This window comes from Leuresthes tenuis, unplaced genomic scaffold (assembly GCF_036924035.1).
Source record: "Leuresthes tenuis unplaced genomic scaffold, fLeuTen1.0.hap1 SCAF_23, whole genome shotgun sequence".
NCBI lineage: Eukaryota > Metazoa > Chordata > Actinopteri > Atheriniformes > Atherinopsidae > Leuresthes > Leuresthes tenuis.
Genome location: NW_027325377.1, coordinates 15,532,312 through 15,552,984, shown reverse-complemented (window position 1 = coordinate 15,552,984; position 20,673 = coordinate 15,532,312). Strand labels below are relative to the sequence as shown.

Genomic DNA, 20,673 nt, shown 5'->3' with positions numbered 1-20,673 from the left:
CTATTTTCTGTCCTATCAAATGTCATTATTCCTAACATATTAACAGCGACTAATGTCAATATATATGTCAAATGATTTATTTACTATTTAGTTTCTCCATGCTGTGAATTGTTTTCGATATTCTCATTTACATTTGTCCAATTCCCCCAGACTTTTTCAGTCAGTGGTACGTTCCGTGTCGTATCCGGAAGAGCATGAAAAACATCTCAAACGCGCGCAGTGTTTGATTCAACGATTTCATTGAAAATAACGTGGTAAAGTATTTTTGTCATTACAGTATTCAGGGTGGGAATAAAGACTTAAGAATTGGTTGGTCGGATGGTATTTTGAGTGTTGAATGCGAAAATAACTGTCACAGTAAAGCTTTGTTTTGCTAATTGGAAGCTAGCAGTACTCTCACGTTTTAGCTTCTTGTCAGGTGAAAACTTATGTTACTATTAGGTGTCCGTCAAACATCTGGAATAAAATGTGTGTTTTTACGTTTGCCGAATTGAAGAGTGACCAGTATAATTTACTGAAATCATCGCAACTCTGTCGTACTAAATGTGAATGTGCTGTAACTAGAAATATGCACAAAATAAGCTTATATTGGAACAGAATTTGGCTCTCAGTTTCACTAAACATTCTGACCAAAACCATAGTGTGTGCCTGGTTTCAAAGTGTCTAATTTAACTCTAAGCTTCTGATTAAGTATTGTATTTGCTTTTTATTTATTTATTTATTTATGTATGTATTTGTTTGTTTATGTGCCGTTGATTTAACATGAGAATTGTCACGGAATTAGTGTATTGGTTCTTATTTTATAAATGTCAACCATTTTTATTACTTCATCTTTTTTGGGGACCTGCTCAAGAATAAGAAAAGGACAATAGATAAATGTCTTAATAGTATTTGAAAGGGTGACCTTGAAGTAGTCAGTTCTTGAAGTAGTCAGAAATAGGCCAATGTAAGGATCTGAGCAACTTCAACATGAGACAATTTGAACATCAGTACTGCAGCATCGATCGGTGGACGATCAGTCTGCGGATATGATAGATTATATTTTTTCATAGTTATATTAGAAACTTTATTGCCATCATACAATACATTGCAAGACAGCAATGTAATGGAAACGTAAAACCAAGTGAAGGTACAAAGTAATTCTCTATCATGATAAAAACATTAAAACATCTTGAAAGTTGCTAGGAATAACATCTTTTCTTGTATGCAGTGTAATGCTATGGGCAGTCTTCTGTTAATCGTGATTTGGTCCTGACACTCATATGGATATTTAATTGATGCACTCATCCAGCAAAACAGTCAGTACTGTTACATGGACAGTTTAGTCGAGCTACGATGAGTTGACCATTTGATTTGACCAGCAGAATTGGGATATTCATACTTCAATATGTCTGACTCCACGATGCTGTGGACTGTGTGAGTAAATGTTTAAGATATTGTGCTGCTTCTAACTTTCGGTGTGGGAGATCATTGTAGCTGAATAAAATGCAGCTGAATGAGCTGAACATCTGTTGTCTTTAAGTTACCTGAATGGTGAGTTTGTCAGGTGAAGCTGCAGTTATAGAATTAGAATTATATTAGAGCAGCGCAATCGTCTGGAAATGTGACACGCCAGCTGGACAGGGTGAAATTCAGCCTCAATCAACACAATAGTATGTTTAGCCATTTGACAAAAGAAACCGAGACATCGTGAATAATAGCAGCTTTATTGGGAAGTTGGCTGGATTAATATGCACTTAAAATTTGCTGCTTTTACAAATAGATGCAAAAAGATGGAACTTTTGAACCTGCGCAGAACCCTAGGTTCATTTGAGCCTGGGTGTGTCAGTACGATTTTTAGAAGCTCGATTTTGCACAATTTTTTGGACTGACATATTTAGTTGCATTTTAAAAGTGCAGTTTTGAGAGGACAAACACATTCATGCTGACTGCTGCAGACCACACGCACTCTTTAATGGCAGCGGTCTATCAGCAGAATAATGCCACACTGCAGGAATTGTTCTGGAAAGGTTTGAGCAACATGACAAAGAGTACAAGGTGTTCACTTGGCCTCTGGATTCCCTGCATCTCTGTCTGATCTGGAATCTTATTTGTGGTGGCCCAACCTCACAACTTTCAGGACGATTTGCTGGTAATTTGTTTTTTTATGCCTGATGTAATGGGGAACCTTTCAAACAGACATAAGGACCACCTACACATTATCTGGCAGGTGGTATTACTTTATCTTTCCTTGTAAACCTACCTCAACTGTCTTTCCACTACTACGCCGACGTATTACAGTGGAAGCCAGCTTCAGCAGTACACACAACATGCAGGAGGACTCTACCCGCAGTCCCAGCTACACGGTGCCATGTGAGGACTACGTCCACGTGGTAGAATTCAGTCCTTTCGGCTCTGGCACCCCTGCCTCTCTCCTGGCCTACGGTGGAAACCAATATGTGGTGGTGGCCACCTGTCTCTTCCAGGTCAGAGATTTAGCTTCACACAGCCCGGTTTAGCCACTACACAGTGTTTTCCTTCTTTTATGACCATAAATTTGCTCCCACAGGAGGAGGATATGAAGGTGGAGGGAGTTGAATTCAGCGTTCTTCGGGCTTTTCATCATGAATTGCGTGTTGATGCTCTGGCGTGGAGCCCCGAGTCTCGGCTGGACAGGATACCAAATATCAGGTATCACCTTTTGACTTGATGTGATTTGATTATTTTACATATTTTGATTAGTAAGACGATACTATGTTATTATATTATTATGTGTTATTTAATCTCTTAACTTTAAAATGAGTGAAAAAGACCAAAGAAATCATAAAATAGGACTGCTAGTTGGAAAAGAAAAATACTTATTTTGTTATGTGGCCCACACACGGTATGTATTCTCTTCACAATGGTGTCAGGCTGTAGGGAAATGATATCCATGTGCAGGAATACAGTTAAAGTTTATTTTTGCTGTAAGATTAACCACAAGAGCACTTTGGCTTCTCAAGTGCTCCTCTGTTATTGCATTAGGGCAAATGTTTTGCTAGCAAGTGTCCAGTTAGGGTTGAAAGTTTGCTGTTAAAGCAACTTTTTATGTAAGAATCCATTTTATTTTTCAAAATCTGCGTCCGATTATTTTTCTTGGCCCCGAGTGCCATCCTTTTCAGCTGCAGTTGGGTTTAATAATGGCCTTGTTAAAATAGAAGTAATTTTTTTATATATTCATTTATCTTTTTCTATTTGTGATTAAGTTTGTCATGACAGGAGAGCAACAATCTTGTGAGAAAAGAAAGTGTGTCCTCTTTGATTATAATGTTTCCTGCATTAGAACAAAAGGAAATATCATGAGGTAGATACAACCTTGGATGAGCAATCAACCACATTGCACCATGTCATTATGTATTATGAAAAAGCAAAGCCAAAATTCTTCTGACTCTACAGGCCTCAGTTAGCATGTTGAATGTTAAAGTTCATGACAGCACAATTAGAAAAAGACTGAACAAGAATGGCTTGTTTGGAAGCCTCTTCTCTTTAAAAAGAACATGTCAGCGCAGCTTAGTTTTGTAAAGTTGCATCAGGACAAATCACAGGACACAGGACTGCAACAATGTCCTTTGGACAGACGAGACCAACGTGGAGATGTTTAGTCATAATGCACAGCAGAGAAGACAAAACGCAGCATATCAGCATAAACACCTCATACCAACTGTCAAGCACAGTGGTGGAAGGCTGATGATTTGGGCTTGTTCTTTGCTGCCACGGGACCTGGGCACCTTCCAGAGTGAAATGTGAGGCCATCTGTCTGACAGCTAAAGCTTGGTTGAAACTGGTTCATGAAACCGAGCAATGATCCCAAACACAGCAGCAAATGAGAATGTCGAAATAAAGAAGAACAAAGGTGCTGCAGTGGAGTCAAAGTCCACACCTCGATCTGATTGAAATGCTGTGGTGGGACCGTAAGAGACCTGTGCTTAAATGCTGCAAACCTCAAAGAACTGAAGCGAAGTTGTGAAGTGGACGAAAATTCCCCCACAACAATATGAGAGACTGATAACATCATACAGAAAACGATTACTTTAAGTTATGGGTGCTAAAGGTGGTTCTACAAGCTGCTGAGTGATGGGTGCGGACGGCGTTACAGATGGTCGTTCCTCCTGTTTGACCATTTGGATATCAGCGATTGTTAAATATTATAACTTTGAACGTAGGTCTGATTCGTCTGATCGCTTTATTTTTAATTGGAATCTCTAATCAGAACAGTTGTAATCCGGCTGAAATGTTTGTTCAAGTAACTACAGCTCTGTGCTCATTTGTCTTTCCCACACCCATTAAAGCCCATCTAATTTAGATGTGTTGACCTCTTTGGTGTGCTGTCTGTTTTTGAAAAAAGATGATGTGTGCGGTGGGACATCTGAAGCTCCGGGCACCTCTTGTTATGCAAGTATTGTTGCAGGATTAGAAGCTTTCAAGCCATGCTTCACTTCCGTATTAGAAACCTGACATCTGTGTCTTTAACATAACAGGATGATTTTTCTGAGAAAGTACAGCAGTCATGCTGTGAGAAAGTAGTCATCACCACCTCTTGCTGTCACATTGCAGCTACCTGGATGTGAGCCAAGTTGTTTCAGGTGGCTTTGGACTCAAGGGTAGTTGCCAAGCCGTAGATTGTTAGAAAGCAAAGAGTTTCCGCCTAATTGGAGCGGTGGATGGGAAGGCTCTGCAGTCCCCCTGGAGGTGTTTAGGCTTTGTGTAATTGAAAAGGAAAGGCAGCGATAATTCTTGGCCTTCTGTGGTTTACTCCACAGGACCCTCGAGCCAGCCCTGTGACGTGCGCACATGTTATTGCGCTGATGATTACCCACTCAGGTTCCATCCCTCCCTTCAGTCAGCACGTAGCTGTGCCTTCCAGGAAAAGTACAACGTTCTCACGGGCTTGAGGAGAGGAGAGGGGGGCTTGAACTGCCACCACAGCAGCTTGTATTGAGAACAACCCTGAAGACTATTGAAACCACAGACTTCCACTGCACACACTCATTTTTCAACCTTGGCTGTCACGTAGTAAATACAGTGGCCAAAACGCCAGACAACAGAGAGTTGACACTAAGCAGAGGAGAGAAAATGATGGGGATGACATGAAAGAAAGCCCTCCAGCTGGACTTTGAACCAGGGATGGTACAGTTCATGATCTGGGGACTGTATCCCAGGATGCCCAAAGATATGATTACAAGGTGTATTACAGGGAAAACAAGAATCAACACTGATCAGTAAATTCTATGCCTTGAAATACATGAAGTAATTTGCCTCTCTGTAGCTGTCTGATGGAGTAACGACCCAAACCATATCACTACAATGTCCCAGACCCAAAGAAGAATGTTATCTCCAAGGGATCTTCAAGCTCAAGAGCATGTTATTTCAGCACTGACTAATAGGACAACTTTGTTCCTATCATTGTTCACGGTATAAAACATGTTACGAGCCAGGTTTCTATTCTCGAAACAAACCTTGAGGAGGACAAAACAACACCTGCGGTGGACATCAACAAAAGGAAAATAGAGAGAGCCCTCTGTTGGGAATTACTTTTGATCTCTGGGTATATATGGAAAAAAATATTCCAAGGTGCAAGATCTTCTAATTATTTTCTACTATTAAAATATGTTGGCACTGGGTACTCAAACTCAACAAGGCTTCTAGAAGCTGGCCAATCAGAGGACAGGAGCTAAAAATGGTTTGTTTCAAATGGAGACAAACTGAGTGACGATTAAGGGCCAGTGTAAGATAGTCATTTTCATTTTTTTAGACCACGTATCAGGCAAAAAGAGTTTATTGGAGTCCCTGAGTAAAAAATATTGTTGGAAACATTCATTGTAGGTTCTCTTTAACCCTTTATAGTGCAAATCACCATACTTGATCACTTGCGCACGCTTTAAAAATGGAACCCTAACGTGCCATGGTGATAGAATAAAGTCACGTGACTTTCTCCAGCCAATCGGCAAAGGTCAGACTACTTCACAACAGGTGACATCACAGGCTCTGGCCAGTCAGGAATGAGCAATCCAAGTTTTCTTTAAGTAAAACGCCAAAGAAAAAAATCTATTTTAATATCCCCCAATAAACATTTCAGTGTCTGCCTTTAAAGGGTTAAATATGTCCCCATTTATGTATGGATATAAAAAACCTAAATTTACTGATGCAGAAAATCTGTCGTGTTTTCCCTTTTCTAACGAAAATGACCTTGACGTTAAACCTAAAAAAAAGAATTTACAAAGAGGCAGTGTGCGTTTCATGTTTTAAAACAAACACTAGTTAGTAGGGTTACAGCGCCTGTCCCAATATTATCTAATCTACTGTAGCAGCAAAGCCCTGAAGCACGTTAAGGGTGTTTGTAGTGACATCATGCCAAATCCATCTGTGCCTGCGACTGAAAATGTGTGAACCGCTGTCTGTTTATTCTGGTGATATGTGTGTGTTTTTCTTGTCATAAGTGAGTTAGTGTAATTGTGTGAATAATTGCAGGAGCTGGTATATACTTGGACTGATTAGAGGGAAAGTCCTCTGCCTGACTCCGCACAGCTTTTTTGAACAAAGACGTACGTGGCGTGAGCAATCTTGTTTTTCTCTGTGTTTATCTTTGCTCGCAATTAGAATCTCCCTGGCAGCGTTTCCACTGATCATATTCCAGCTTTCTGCCACACACACTCTCATCCAGAGGTGTCAGTCTAGGCGGTTGCGGGCATGTATGTAGACAGAGATGGTGTCTGTTATTGGTGTGTTTTAATGTTCTTGTTTATTGCTAACTGTTGTCTTTCTTCTCCTCTTCCTCGCTTTGCAGATTGTGCACTGCGGCAGCCGACAGAAAACTGCGGCTGCTGACTTCTGATCTTCAGGAGAGGAATGAAGTCAAGGTAGTGCAACATCTGGAGCACATTGGCCAGAACTGTGCTTGTCATTTGGCATCAAGCTTTCTCTACTTAGTGCTGACATTTGGTACTTAGCGATACAGGAAATGTAGCCGCACACACAGAAAGTAGAGCTGCAGCCAGTGTAGTAAAGCAGGATTTGCTCAAAAACATTGGTTTAACAACTTTACTGATCGTGTGTTTGCTGTTATTGTTTGCTAATAATATTTTCCGTGCTGTCTCCTAGGTGATGGAGGGCCACACCAGCTACATTAACCATTTGGTGTTTGAGCCCACAGAAGGGAAACAAATTGCTTCCGTCAGTGATGACCACACTTGCAGGTCCAATCCGTTTTACTTCTGTGTGTGTGTATGTTTTCCCAGCTTCTGATTTTCAGTTCTGTTCTCTGTTAATGGTGCAGAAAGTCTTGCCAGTGTTTCCACAGTGAAACATGACGCTAAGCACAACATGCTCCAATGTGACTGTGCATAAGCACAGAGCTGCTTTGTAGCTTTTTTAGCTAATTGGTTAAATATGGAAATCCAATTAGCTGCAGAAAGATTTTCCTCTCTTAAGGGGGCGGCGGGGGGCTGTAACAAGGTTCCCAAATTTTCCTTTTCAATTAAGACTAGTGCAGGGAAAAAGTGTGTCAGTAGTCAGGGTCAACGGTAGGACAGCCTGTGTACATGAGACTGGTCCTTTTAGCTGGATGTTTCAGCCTGGCAGCTACTAGTTTTAGCTGTTATTCTTTATCATTCTTGTTCGCTATCCATTTACTATTTCAGCCATATCTCAATGACATCTGTTTTAAACATTTTGCCAACTTGATGATGTTTAGAGATTTTGCTAACAATCATGTAAAGCTGGAAACATCAGCAAATACTTACTGTTTGTTGGATTATACAGAAAGACTGAAATAAGCAGTTGGATGGAGTTTTGAGTTCCTCTGTGTAGAATGTGGCAACATCTGTTGAAAAGCAAAGAAATGAAGAATCCCAATGCATAAATCTTATGTTTATGCGCTGCAGACATTGTTTACTCAATGTAACAACCAGGATGTTTCTTTTTTTTTTTTTTTTTTTAACCAATTCATCCCAAAATTTGTGACCTTTCTTACTTCCAAAGAATTCCAGTGTTTAAGCCCAAGTGGCTTGGGCCTCTGTAACAAAAGCTGCTCAGTTGTTAAATATTTCCAAGGGAACTGTGTCTGACGTCATGCCAGTCCACTAAAAACAAGGAAGGAAAGAGGGGGGAAAAAAAGAAAGCTCTGGGAAGCGTAACTCTGTGACAGAGACTGCAAAGCATTAACACGTCTTGATTCGAGAAATCACAGAACTACAGTTAATAAAGAGACTGCAGAGTTGAAGCCTTATCTTGGCAACCCAGTTTTAAACCAAAACAGCCGGTTTCAAACCTTTTTCTCTGAAGAATACGATTTTCATACTTTTCTCCTAGTTCAGAACCAATTTGCATCTGGAGAACCCCCAAAAGAAGCCTCCGATCCTGACCGACTGACAGCGAAGCACGGAGGTGGTTCTGTGATAGTTTGGGCGGCTTTATCGTGCGATGCTTTTCGTCTTGAAGCAGCACTGACTTGGAAGGGTTAGCTGCAGTTTACGCTGGACCTCTGCAGGGCTGAACGTCTCCCTGAACGCTCTGAAATGAGTCCTATGGAAAATTCTCCCTTTGTTAGCCTTGAACACACCTGGAACTGGGCTGCTTCTGATAGTATAACTGTGATATTCACTGTGCTGTTTTCTTTGTGCCATACACTGACTTCTCCCTACAGCAGGGCTGTCAAGGTTGAGTTGTGACCGGCTCTAGGTGAGGATCCTCTGTTTGGTGCTAATAGTGGACTGAGAAAAATATATTACAACATGAGGGGATAAAGCTGGTTTATCATAAACAGTAGTTTCAAATGGAGATGTTGGCTGGCTGCTGTTCAGAGGAAGTGAACAACGGACCCTAAACGGGTAAAAAAAGATGACAGAAGCTGTTTATTTTTTAAAAATTTCCCATCAGCTGTGAGGTCCAAGTGGCAGTTGAGGTTGCCACGGGGACGTTAGATGCAACGTTCTATCTAACTTGGATAGAAAATTCACTAAAAAAACTACTGCCTTTTAAGGAAAAACCGCAACTTTTCCAGTCACGGTTTTGCAGTCGCGAACACCGAAAGACATTCCTGCAGACATCGGTGCACATTTAGGGCGAGATGGGCGTATTCTTGCCATTTTCGAGGCTTCTAGCACCACTTTACTGAAAGTCTGTCTGCTTTGAGAGTTGCATGAGAGTTGCTTAAGAAAGGAAGCAAATTTTTCTTTGTTTCGATGAGAGAATAATGCCCCTGGAGTGAAAATTGTGGGTGCTGCAGCGAGGTAAAAGAAAAAAAAATGGTATTAATCAGCCTTTCCCACTCTGTTGAGTGTCAGTTACACTCTAGCCCTAAACATTACAAAATTACATAAATTTTTTTTAAAGATTTTTTTATTTATTTATTTTTTAAATGATACCACACGAGTCTAAAAAAAGTCACGTGAAAAGAGTTTGTTGTTTTAGCATTTTAACCACAACGTGGAACGGTTCAAGACTGATCGGTGGACAATTATCGTGGGGGAAAAAATGGTTTTGGGGTTGTTTTTTCTCTCTCGTTACAATAACATATAGTGGTGTTGAGCTTTGAAGCTGTCCTGCCAATTACATGAAATGAATCTATCGGACCTACTTGTCGGCTGATTTATCCATTGAAAGTCGATTAAAATGTCTTTGGTTGTTGTTAATGTTACTTTCTCCGCTGAATAATGACATTTTTGAACAAATAAAACAAGAGGATTTAAAATCATTCTCAGTTTGCATAGGTAATGCATGTGGAATGGAAGCCTCCGCAGCCAAGAAGCCACAGAAAACAGCTTCACTTTATTGATGATTCAGATTTATTTGACAAGAGGCCATTAGTTTCTCATGACGAAACCCTTTGACAGCAATCGGCGCAATGATCGTCTTTTCCGTCCATGTCTAGGATCAAACGGGGTTGAACAAGTCTCCTCCACTCCCATCTACTGTCCTCTTCCCCTCCCTCCCGCTCACCGGCCAGAGAAAACAGGAGTGCGCTCCATCTGCTGAAAGATTTAAATTCTGTCATGTTGAGAAAATATGGGACGCGGGAGGAAGACAGAGGCGGAACAAGGGATAGATCAAGTTAACAGGAGAAGACCTTCCAGTCAGCCCACACAAACTGAGCCTCGATGTGAGAGGAGGGAAGTGGTCCCGCAGAAAGGGAGGGAGGTTTATGTCAGCATGTATAGGTTCATGACCTCTCCATCACACTGTTGGCTTTGGCAGGAGCGCCTCCTCTATAAGTTTTCTTTGTTTTGTCATCGCTGTCCCCTGCAGCTGAGGGACCTCTTCTGCTGCCAGAGCGCAACCTGACGCCACCATATCTAGGTGGGGAACCAGACTCTACTTCCTCAGGATTCATGTAGTCTAAACAGCTCAGTGGGTCAGTATAGATTGAGCGGGGTGGAGTTGGTGGGGGAATGTGCCACCTAGAGGTCACGAGGGCACACTGCAGGCTCCTGAGAGGATTGGGAGTTGACTGAGTGCGAAGTCGAACTCAGAATAGCTCACACCTGCTGCAGCTTTTTTTTTTTTTTGTCCCTCAGTTCTTTATATTGTGTAAGGGAAGCAAATCAAAGCAGTGTGATATCTCCTCTATTCTCTTCCTGTTATCTTCCTGTACCCCAACAGGATCCTGTCAGATTAGTTCAAAGGCTCCTCTATAAACTAAACATTATATTGTAAGCTGGACCTTAGTCAATAGTATTAGTTATTCAGTGGTGGATATAGGTTTGCCAGGTTAGACGTTGTCTTCCTCAAACAAGTGCAAAGAAATTCCAACTTATTAAACACGCACGTCATTTAATTAATCCCACATACTCCTAAACGCCTCGCTTGTGTTCCTTTTGCATACAGAAATACCGTCAATTAACCATAAACGGTAACAAGTCGTCCCTGTAAACGCCACATGGAAACTGCTTGTGTTCCTCCTCGAAATGATGGCCGAGAGACCGAAAAAAAACCCGTTAAATTTGTTTTGCGTCCCGAGTGACACAGCCTGACACAGCCTGACACAGTGACGGTTAGAAGGCGGCTGATCTGTGTCCTTTCTCACACTGGAAAGTGTCAAAAAAAAAAACTCAGGGCAGATAAAAGCTGCGATATGCACCGAATGACCATTCTTTAGGTTTTTTTTATCGCTGCAACACAGGTTTCAAATCATGCTCTCAATCTAACATGATCTCTTTTGGGAAGCGGCATCTGCTCCGAATCCTCTTTGCCCTCTCACTAAGTAGATCAGAGCGTAAAATCTTCTCATAACGACAGATCAGCCGTGATACGTTTTCAAAAATCTGTCTGTCAGTTTTGACACAAGTTAGGTTGCATGTCACACAATTACCAAATGAGTTCTTACTAATTTGAGGAAATAAACAACATGTGGATGTCGAGGTCACCTGCCGTGATGCCAGCAATGCGTTTCCCCGTTTATTCGGTTAGATTCTCTGCATGAGTATGGCCAGGGCTGCGTGTTGGTACTGTACAAGTTGGTCAATTCTGCAGTTAGGTGTGGGAGTGCTCATTCACACTCATTACACACATATCTGTGTGTCGGGACTGTTAACCAGTGACTGTCTTGCTGAAATAAGCAACATATTTGAAAAAAGATGGCAGCATATGTTGCTCCAAACCTTGTGTGTATTGTTCAGAAGTAGTGGGGCCTCCATAATGTGCACCTCTGTACCATTACAGATGAGGGGGGGGGGGGGCTTTTGAACTGCCAACAAGCCGAATGGTTCTTCTGCTCTTTAGCACAGAGGATGAGACGCTCAGGGTTTCTTATTCTTCCAGTCTTAGAAACGTTCCTGAGCCCATGCAGCGATTTCTACTGCCAGAGAAGCTGAAGCTCACTGCCTTGTTTCCAGTTTACAGAGACTGGATTTCTGGGTTGTCTGAATCTTTTAATGATGCTATTCCCTATGAGAAACACTATTCTCTCCAAGAGAGAAAACTAAACAATTGGTCTTCATTTCTGAAAGGATCCCTCTGTTCGAGGATCTTTTTACCACATCTGTGGAGTCAGCCTTTTGCTGTCCATTTGACTGATGATTTATTTACTTTTTCTTGTTCCTATCTGAAGTTTCCCTTTTAAATTCGGCTGTCTCTATTAACAATTTAGCCATTCTGATAAATAATTCATTCACCTTTTTTTTTTTTTTTTTTTATACCTTTAACTGCTCAAACCCCACATTTATTAGCTTTTCTCTTTCAACTTGGAGCTCAGATGATTTCAGTTTGTCTCAAAAGTGAAAGTGTTTTCCGGAGAATGTGTTTCAGAGCTCAATGAAATCCCGTTCAGGTCCTGTGTGAGTCGATGCCGACGCAGACATCGCGCACCTCAAACCAGGATGACCGAGCGAGCCGCTGGGGGAGGGGTCTGTGTTGCTCGGCTCTTCCAGTTCTCTCCCTCCAGAGAGCTACCTTCGATTATTTACTCGGCTCTCTACAAGGGAGATCAGATCACGCAGTGCTAACGGCGTTTCCCGTTTCCTCCACTTATGGGAAACGCCGAGAAGCCGTAACGCTCTGCCCGGCTGTTTTCTCACTTTGATAACACAACATGGGACTTGAGATGCCCTTTTCACCCCTGTTGTACATGGAAACAGACTGCTGTTGCTTGATGTAGTGTTATGCGTTTACACAGTGTTTTATCAGTCGCGGTCACGCATGTTTTCGTGTCTCATGTCTTTCACCTCATTCGGCAAGGCTTTTGTTTTTTTTGGGGAGCCGGTGCTCTCCATTTGCAGGGCAGAGTGGTTGACCGCAGTTTGGCCGTTGGTGGCGTAGCGTGCAACTGAGCTCTTGCTTGGCTAGTGGTCTGAGAGAACAGGGTTTAGTCCTTGTTTTCCTGATGTGGTCTGGGGGTTTTCTTCTCAGCCTCACTCATGCTCCACAATGGAGGCTCTGGCTGAGTCCTCACATGGGCAACGGAAAGAAGCCCAGAGTTTTGACAGGACTCTATCCTGCTGCAGGGGAGACGAGGCAGGAAAAGTTGAGCGTTTGCTGTGGTCTTCATCTGAGACGGGGCATATCCTCCCTCACACCGCACCACTGAGGACATCAATCTCCTCAACAACACACTTGACATTTAGATGGTCTTTGGAGGTACTTTTTGGGCTTTATTACACTGCATGACCTCATCAGTCAGCACCTTCCCATGCCTCACAAGCGTTTGTTTTATGTTCCCAGAAACACTTGCAGCCTCCCTTATGCCCCCGTCCCCCACCTTTTCTCCTAGTTCAGGGACCGTTGAGACTTTTTTAAGCATAGATCAAGGTCACAGGAACTACAGCTGTCTGCATCCAAGTGATTCGTCACACCCCTGTTGTTTCTGAGCTCCTTTTGCTATCATTTACGTAGATGTTAGAGTCACCACCTTTTTAATCAAGAGTGGCCAGACTGGGCTTCAGGACTGCTTCTGTTTCCTTTGCAGAAAGTAGGATGCCGCTGCTCTTCTCCCAACTGATTTGCTCTTCGGTCACCAGCAGGCCCCAAGCAGCGAAACATCTGCTGCAGTGTGAGTGAAGAGTGAACGCTGCCCCTGCTACCTTAGTTCATTGTGATGTGAGACTGGCATTTTCCCTGTAAGAGGGTTCCAGGCGAAAAGTCTGTCTGTGCTCATAGCTGAAGGCCCTGGATGTGAGAAAAGGGCTCTTTTCCCTGGAAAAACTACAAGACTCTGTCCATCATTTGCACACACAATACAAACAGCAGGAGCTTGATGAATTAGGAGCAACATGAACTTGAACAGGATCCATCGTTGCACCATCGCGTGCTGTGAAAGCCATTTATGTCCTGTATTGAGCTGCAAAAGTAGAGTTTGATTGCTTCTTCAGATGTTTATTCTGAAGGATACTCAGGCGTAGTGTGTGCGGACATGAAAACTTGTGGGATTATATCTGTCTGGGTCAAGGAGTTGTGTTTCATGATTGCTAACAAAGAAGCCTTTGGGAGGTGAATTCTTTCAGGTGTTATGTAAGGAGCTCAGGGTGCTTCAGAATCCAATGCTATTTTTAGCAGCTTGCTCTTAAAAACTTTGTTGATAATTAAAAGGTAGCGGATTTTGGTTTTGGATCTTGGGCCATTAGCGGTTCACATACCAAGCAGAATCCATCCGTAACATTACTAATTAGTAATTATTGAGACAACCGAGCAGGCTTTTTGTGATGAATTCTCATGGAACTTCAAATGAAAACACGTTAGCTCCAATACAAACTGCAGTCAAAGTAGATCAAACAAAGGGGACGTGGATGTATTTGACTGGTGTTAATTTTGCTCCTTGTGTGTCTGATTTACAGGGTGTGGGACCTGGACGGAAACGAAAGCTCTGTTCTCAGACTTCGCTCTCCTGGCGTCAGTGTGTGCTGGCACCCGGAGGAAGTCTTTAAGGTACGAGAGGCTCATCTCCGTGTTTATTCAGACTCCTCCAGAGTTACATTGATGTGGATGTTGAAAAGTTTGAAATAGAGCATCATCGCCTTAGATCAGTCCAGCACTCGGACTCTTGTATTGCGAAGCCACGCTGTTATAATAGAGGCAGTGTGATCCAGAGTGCTGCTAACAAGCCGGATGGTTCCTCTCCTCTTTAGCCCAGAGGACGCAGCGCTCATGATTTCCTGAATGAATTTCAAATTTGGATTCATCAGACCTCAGAATAGCATCCCACTTTGTCTCGGTCCATTCTGAATGAACTCGGCCTCCTCTTTGATATGAATGATGGAGCTTTAACCTCCATTTGTGGATGACACGGTGAACTGATTCCTGGAAGTGTTCCTGAGATTTTTTTTTTTTTTTTTCATGTCCGTTTTTTTTTAACACAGCACTGATTTTCAGCTGTGTCCCTCTCGCACAGAGATGTTTCCAGATTCTCTGCATCTTTTGATGATATTATGTGATGTTGATGATAAAATATTCAAGTCTGAGCAGCTTTATTCTGAGACTGCAACACAGTTTTAGACGCACTTTTTTGCAGATTTTTGAACCTCTTTCTATGTTTACTTTTTTTTTTATACCCAATAATGTTACCAACCAATTAACCTAATTAGTTTCTAACTTTTCCTGCTGTTTCCTTTAGCCCCACTTACTTTTACAGCCTTTCATTGCCCCCTTCCCAACTTTTTTGAGATTACCATCAAATTCAAGACAAGCTCCTATTTTACATAAAATATTCAAATGTCTCACATCATTGACATTTAAATGTTTTTTTGATGTTCTCTTGTGAATAAATGTTCACTTATGAGGTTTGCAAATTTACGTTTTGCACAGAGTCACAACTTGTTTTTTGGAATTGGAGCTTCTAAACGACTTGATGTCAATGATTTTCACGCATAAATAAATATTGTAATATTATGACAATATTACAACCATCATGGAGCTGAGATTTATTGCTGGACTGGTGTATGCGACTCCATTGGCTTTAGCTCACTGCTAAACTGAAGGTGAAGCGTGACTCGTCAGCTGATAGTGTCCAGTATTTCTCCTACGCAAAGCAGCTACGCTACCTTTGTTGAGCTTATGTACCAACGTTTCAGCCTCTTCTGACTCATTCCTCCTTTCGCTTCAGTTAATGGTGGCAGAGAAGAAGGGGACGATCCGCTTTTACGACCTGGTCACCCAGCAGGCCATCCTGTCGCTGGACTGCGGACCGCTCATGTCGGCCGACTGGTGCCTCACCAACACGATCAAAGTGGGCGCAGTGGCGGGCAACGACTGGCTCGTCTGGGACATAACTCGCTCCAGGTGAGGATCCGTGTGGCACTGATGCAGCTTGAGGTGTTCCTATGGGACATGTCCAAGTCATGTTTTCATTGTTTGCAGTTACCCACAAGAGAAAAGACCCGCCCACAAAGACAAAGCTCGGCTATTCAAGTAAGGAACTTCTGTTCTATGCCTGCCAAATCTGCCTGTACACCCTGTTTGTTAGAGTAAAACAATAGTCATCATAAACGTACATCTAGCATCTTAAAGCTGTCTCTTCAGATGATGTTGTTCTCCTCAGGTGGTCTCGGGCCAATGAAAACCTCTTTGCCACCACCGGATGTCCAGGAAAGATCAGTAGTCAGTTGATCATCCACCATCTCGGCCACCCGCAGGTCAGCTCGCACTTCTCAAAGTCCAGATGGTGACCTTCTCTGCGTTCTGTGCCGCTCACGCACATGTCTAATGTTGTTACAGCCTGTGATGATCGGGTCGGCCCCAGTCGGGTCGGGCCTCAGCTGGCACCGGACGCTGCCGCTCTGTGTGGTCGGCGGCGACAGGAAACTGTGCTTTTGGATGACTGAAATGTAGCAGCGCTTTGGATGGACGTCTCGTCCCTGTTCTAGTGAATTTTTCAATAAAACATTTTTCCGAGTTTTTCGTGTGGAATCTGATGGGAATGGCTGCATGCTTGAGATGGTTTCTGATTACCCCTTCAGGTCAGCGACATCATTTTTCATTTCTCTGAAGTAGTGTCAGCTGTCTGTTATGTCCTGCCAGGAGAGCTGTAGCTCAAAGGAATGCGAGGGGCGACCGGTGCCAGCTCTCCACTTCACCAGTCGACTTGATCGTCGTGCTGCAGGTGTTTTCTCTCCTCTGTTTCTCTCACTATCAACGATCTATGTAAGGCGGAAACGGGCCTTGCAGCCTGAGCAGGCAGTGAGATTGCAGGGAGTGGGAGAAGAGACCGACCTTACCTTGGTGAGTCATTATCAACGCTCTACGGACCAAACAGGGACGCAAAAGCGGTATCTTGGCAGCGATTTTCGGTGCCCTCAAGTCAAACCTGGACTCATTGTACTGTCACAGGAATGCCACGTGTCAGAAACCAACCCTCTTGGTTTTCAAAGCAGTCGTACTGTGTGCCAGCTAAGCTGCAAAGAGTGCTCATTTAATTAACTTAACCATGAATCATGTGAGGTGACAGCTGATCGCTTGTTTCCACAGATGTGCAGGATCAATGTGTCATCTAACAGAGCGGCTTATTATACCTCCCTCAGCTGAAACACTAGGTAGTATTGTGTCTGCATGACAGCACGGAGCGAGCCGAGAGCGCCGCTCTTTCAAACCAGTTCATCAGCCTCGTATATTTCTTGGATGGGACGCGCTCACCACTATCCACAAAGCATACCGTGCTACTGCTCGCCTTGTCCGCCCTTTTTGTTTGAACAAGTCCAATGCGGTCGCCGCACTCTGCATTCGCTGTGCTTTAGATGCAGGTGGTGCTGCATTTGAGATGGGAGAGCAGGAGGCTGCCATTTTTTTTCAGCTGTGCAGTCTCCAAAGAGCATAAAAGAAGCCATAGAGGGAATCGATGTTTCCTCTGAAACATGAGTCACGAATCTCAGAGGCTCTTCTAATCCAGTGACTCGAGGGCACCATCTGATGGCTGGCAGGGAGAACAGCATCGGGCTCCCTCCAGCATGTGATCAATCTTGGAGATCACACAATCTCCCCACTTTCCTGGAAGCACGTCCTCAGATGTCACTGCCTGCGTGCCTCCAAGTTACCTTTGATGTAACCTCAATGAGGCTTTTGTGCCTCACAAGCGATTCGTTCCCTCGTGCTGGCGCGCGCACTAATAACAAACTGTGAAATGGATGAAAGCGAAATCAGACCGCCTTCAAATCCTCACCAACTTTCTCTTAATCTCCCCCTCAGATAATTCTTCTGCGGCCCTGCCAACTTTAAGCCCGGGCTCAGCGAAAAGAGAGCAAACAAAAATAATGAGGAGCATGATATGAGGGGAAACAAAGGGAAGAGATTAGAGCTCTTTGAGGCCGGTGTTTGATTTAATCTCACGGCTGGTTTGTTTGCGATGCTTTCCCAGAATGAAACGATTTGCGTGTATCTTGATGAGAGGAAGCGAGCCATTGTTTTTTCGATGGAGTTGACGTCATGCACTTTGTAGCAGCTGTGTGGCAACTTTCTACCCCTCTCAGAGAATACTCTTACACTTGTTGCTTATGTTAATGGACAATGAATACTTTTCAGTTTCAGGCAAAAAGTGACACCTGTTCCTTTTTTTTCCCCTATCGAAGGATGCTCCTCTTTTCATTCAGATGCTGTTCACCTGCTGCAGATGTGTTGCTTTTTAAGGCCTGACCGTATTTCTTCTTTTGTCTTCCACTTGTCCTGTTTCCTCAAAATCTTTAAGGACAAACTGCGCAACATGCTTGGATTTGCCAAGCTTTTGCTTAATGGCTCTTTGTGGTGCAAAAATACCACCATCCAATGCCTGTCAAACTGTTATTTATGTTACCTTTTGGAGAGGAAATTAGAACAAATTCCAGTACTTTGTGACAGAATCCATCTTAAAATTGGTTCTTGTTGACACAAAAGTGGCTCATCCCTCGAGTTAAGTGCCATTTTGTATATTTTGGTGATTTATAGATCAATGTTTTTGCTTAACAAACGAAACTAAAGAAAGCACAAGGACTGAGCTGAAAATAAGTGAAAAAGCAAGCCAGAGTCAGCCAGAAAAACTTTGAAAGACCTTCAGAAACGCCCAGAGAACCATTTCTCAACACCACTTCAAAAGGTTGCAAGGAAGTCTGGCTGTTTGGAAGCAAAATATAAAGAACCGACGGGTGAATCAAAGCGTTTGCTCAGTGCCATAATATTAGATAACATTTCCATCCATCCATTTTCTATACCGTCAGTCGGGTAGCGGGTGGGAGATAACATTTCCATTTTTGATAATATGTTGGGAACCCACAGACATCTTTCCTCCTTTGACCCGTTCCATAAAGCCTGAGACCTGCCCCTGTCACTTTAAGATGGCTGAACTGATTATCTTGTGATCTCGGGATTCTCAGAAGAACTCGGATGCTTGGTGAGATGAGGCTTTCAGAATATTTCACCTCTATGCATTCATTAGCTCCTGGATTGCTTTCGCAGTATGTTTTGGGTCATTTTCCATCCGTACAGTCGAGCGTATCTCTACACTGGAGAATTAAAGCAGCTGCTGCTGTCATATCATCAGTTAATGCGAGTGACCCACTGGAAGCAATGCATGACAGTGCTTTCATGCTTCCTCCATATGTTTTGCAGTGATACGTGTGTTTCAGATCACTTTTTCTTCCTCTCATTCTGGTTGATCTTTATCTGTCTAACGATTACTGTTTGACAGCTGCTATGACTTTTAAAGATGTGATTTTGGCACGGCGTAACCGGCTCTTTCGATAGTTGAGGTTTATGTTATGAACGGTTTGGAGCTTGTGGCAAACACTCTGTTTTGACTCTTGTGAAGTCTTTGAGGTAGACTTGAGTAATCATATGTCTACCTCCTGGAGAGTGTTCTTTACTCGGCAGGATACTGATAACTCTGCTGTCTTCAGGGAACATCCAGGCCTATTTAAGTCACAAAGTATCTGTCTCTCTGATGGATTCCTTTGTTTTTAGTGTAAGGAAGGCCTGATTAACTAGCCCAAAGAGCTCCTTTGACCACATTTTGCGAGTGTCACCCTGAATCTTCTCCCTGCGTGCACATATTTTGGCATTTGAGCAAAAGGCAGTGAGGCATTTCTCTGCATTTATCAGTGAATTTGAAAAGCACAGTCATGTGAATAAGAATGAAATATAACCTGAAATGAAGAGCTATGCATGACATATTACACTGTGTCATTATCGCCAAAATACAGTGTGTGGAAAAACAGCAGCTTGTAGAACCACAGGTAGCAGCAGTAAGTTTTCTGTATGACGTTATCAGTCTCTTACACTATTTGTAAAGGATTTTTGGCACACTCCTTTTCAGCATTTCTCTTAAGGTCCAATCACAGCATTTCAGTCAGCTTGAGGTCTGGACTTTGACTCCATTGCAACATCTTGATTCTTTTCTTCTTCAGTCATTCTGTTGTAAAGTCTCTGCGGTGATTGAAATCATTGTTCTGTTTCACGACCCAGCTTCAGCCAAGCTTTAGCTGTCAGACAGATGGCTGCAAAGTGCCCAGGTCCCATGGCTGCAGAACAGCCCTCCACCGCAGTTTTTGACAGCTGATCTGAGGGGTTTATGGTTTGTTTTGATGCAACTTTGCTGAGCTTTACTAAGCTGTGCTGCCCCCCTAGTCTTTTTCTAATTGTACTGTCATGAACTTTAACATTTAACATGCATACAGAGGCCTGTAGAGTCCGAGATGGAAATCTTTAGTTATTTTTCTCCAGTTTCTCTGAGAATTGCACCATCTGACCATGAGCTGAACTTGCCGGAACGTCCACCACTGGGAAGATTGACGGCTCTCTTGAATGTTCTCCACTTGTGAATAATCTTTCTCACTGTAGGATGATTGACTCCGGAACCTTATAACCCCTTCCGAGATTGATGGGCAGCAACAATTACTCCTCTATGATAATTGCTGATGTCTTTCCTCCTTGGCATTGTGTTAAAACGCACCTAAATGCTCGAGTTCAACAAACTGCCAAAACTTCAGAGGCGCTCACACCTGCTGATGATAATAATCAACATGTGTTGTTGTTCATCTGAGTTTTAAGATCTGTTAAGGATCAGATGATTTATTTTTTTATTTTTATCATGTTTTAAGAATGCACTTTTTCATATGTTGTATAAGCGGAGGAAACAACTACCCTGGCTTTGCACTTCTGCTACCGTGAGATTTCTCTGAGCTCCCTGCATCGCTTCTGATCAGAGCTTTACCCCTGGATGAAATTCCTCTGCACTCGCAATCTTCCAGGTTTCTTTCACCTGGAGAAGTCAAC

General features: G+C 42.9%; 1 protein-coding gene across 1 annotated transcript; it reads left to right on the top strand.

Moving 5' to 3' along the window:
- Positions 1–169: 169 nt before the first annotated feature.
- On the top strand, positions 170–16,327 carry nup37 (nucleoporin 37). Its single transcript, XM_072377763.1, has 10 exons — positions 170–254; positions 2,281–2,465; positions 2,549–2,670; positions 6,803–6,875; positions 7,117–7,211; positions 14,280–14,370; positions 15,545–15,720; positions 15,799–15,849; positions 15,980–16,073; positions 16,156–16,327. Exons 2-10 carry the CDS (start codon positions 2,310–2,312, stop codon positions 16,267–16,269), a joined length of 972 nt encoding a protein of 323 aa, XP_072233864.1. The 5' UTR covers positions 170–254; positions 2,281–2,309; the 3' UTR covers positions 16,270–16,327.
- Positions 16,328–20,673: the final 4,346 nt, after the last annotated feature.

Coding starts and splice junctions, on each gene's coding strand:
- nup37 (XM_072377763.1), top strand. CDS start 2,310: ATGCAGGAGGACTCTACCCGCAGTCCCAGCTACACGGTGCCATGTGAG. Junction 14,371..15,544: donor ACCCGGAGGAAGTCTTTAAG/GTACGAGAGGCT, acceptor CTTTCGCTTCAG/TTAATGGTGGCAGAGAAGAA. Junction 15,721..15,798: donor TGGGACATAACTCGCTCCAG/GTGAGGATCCGT, acceptor CATTGTTTGCAG/TTACCCACAAGAGAAAAGAC.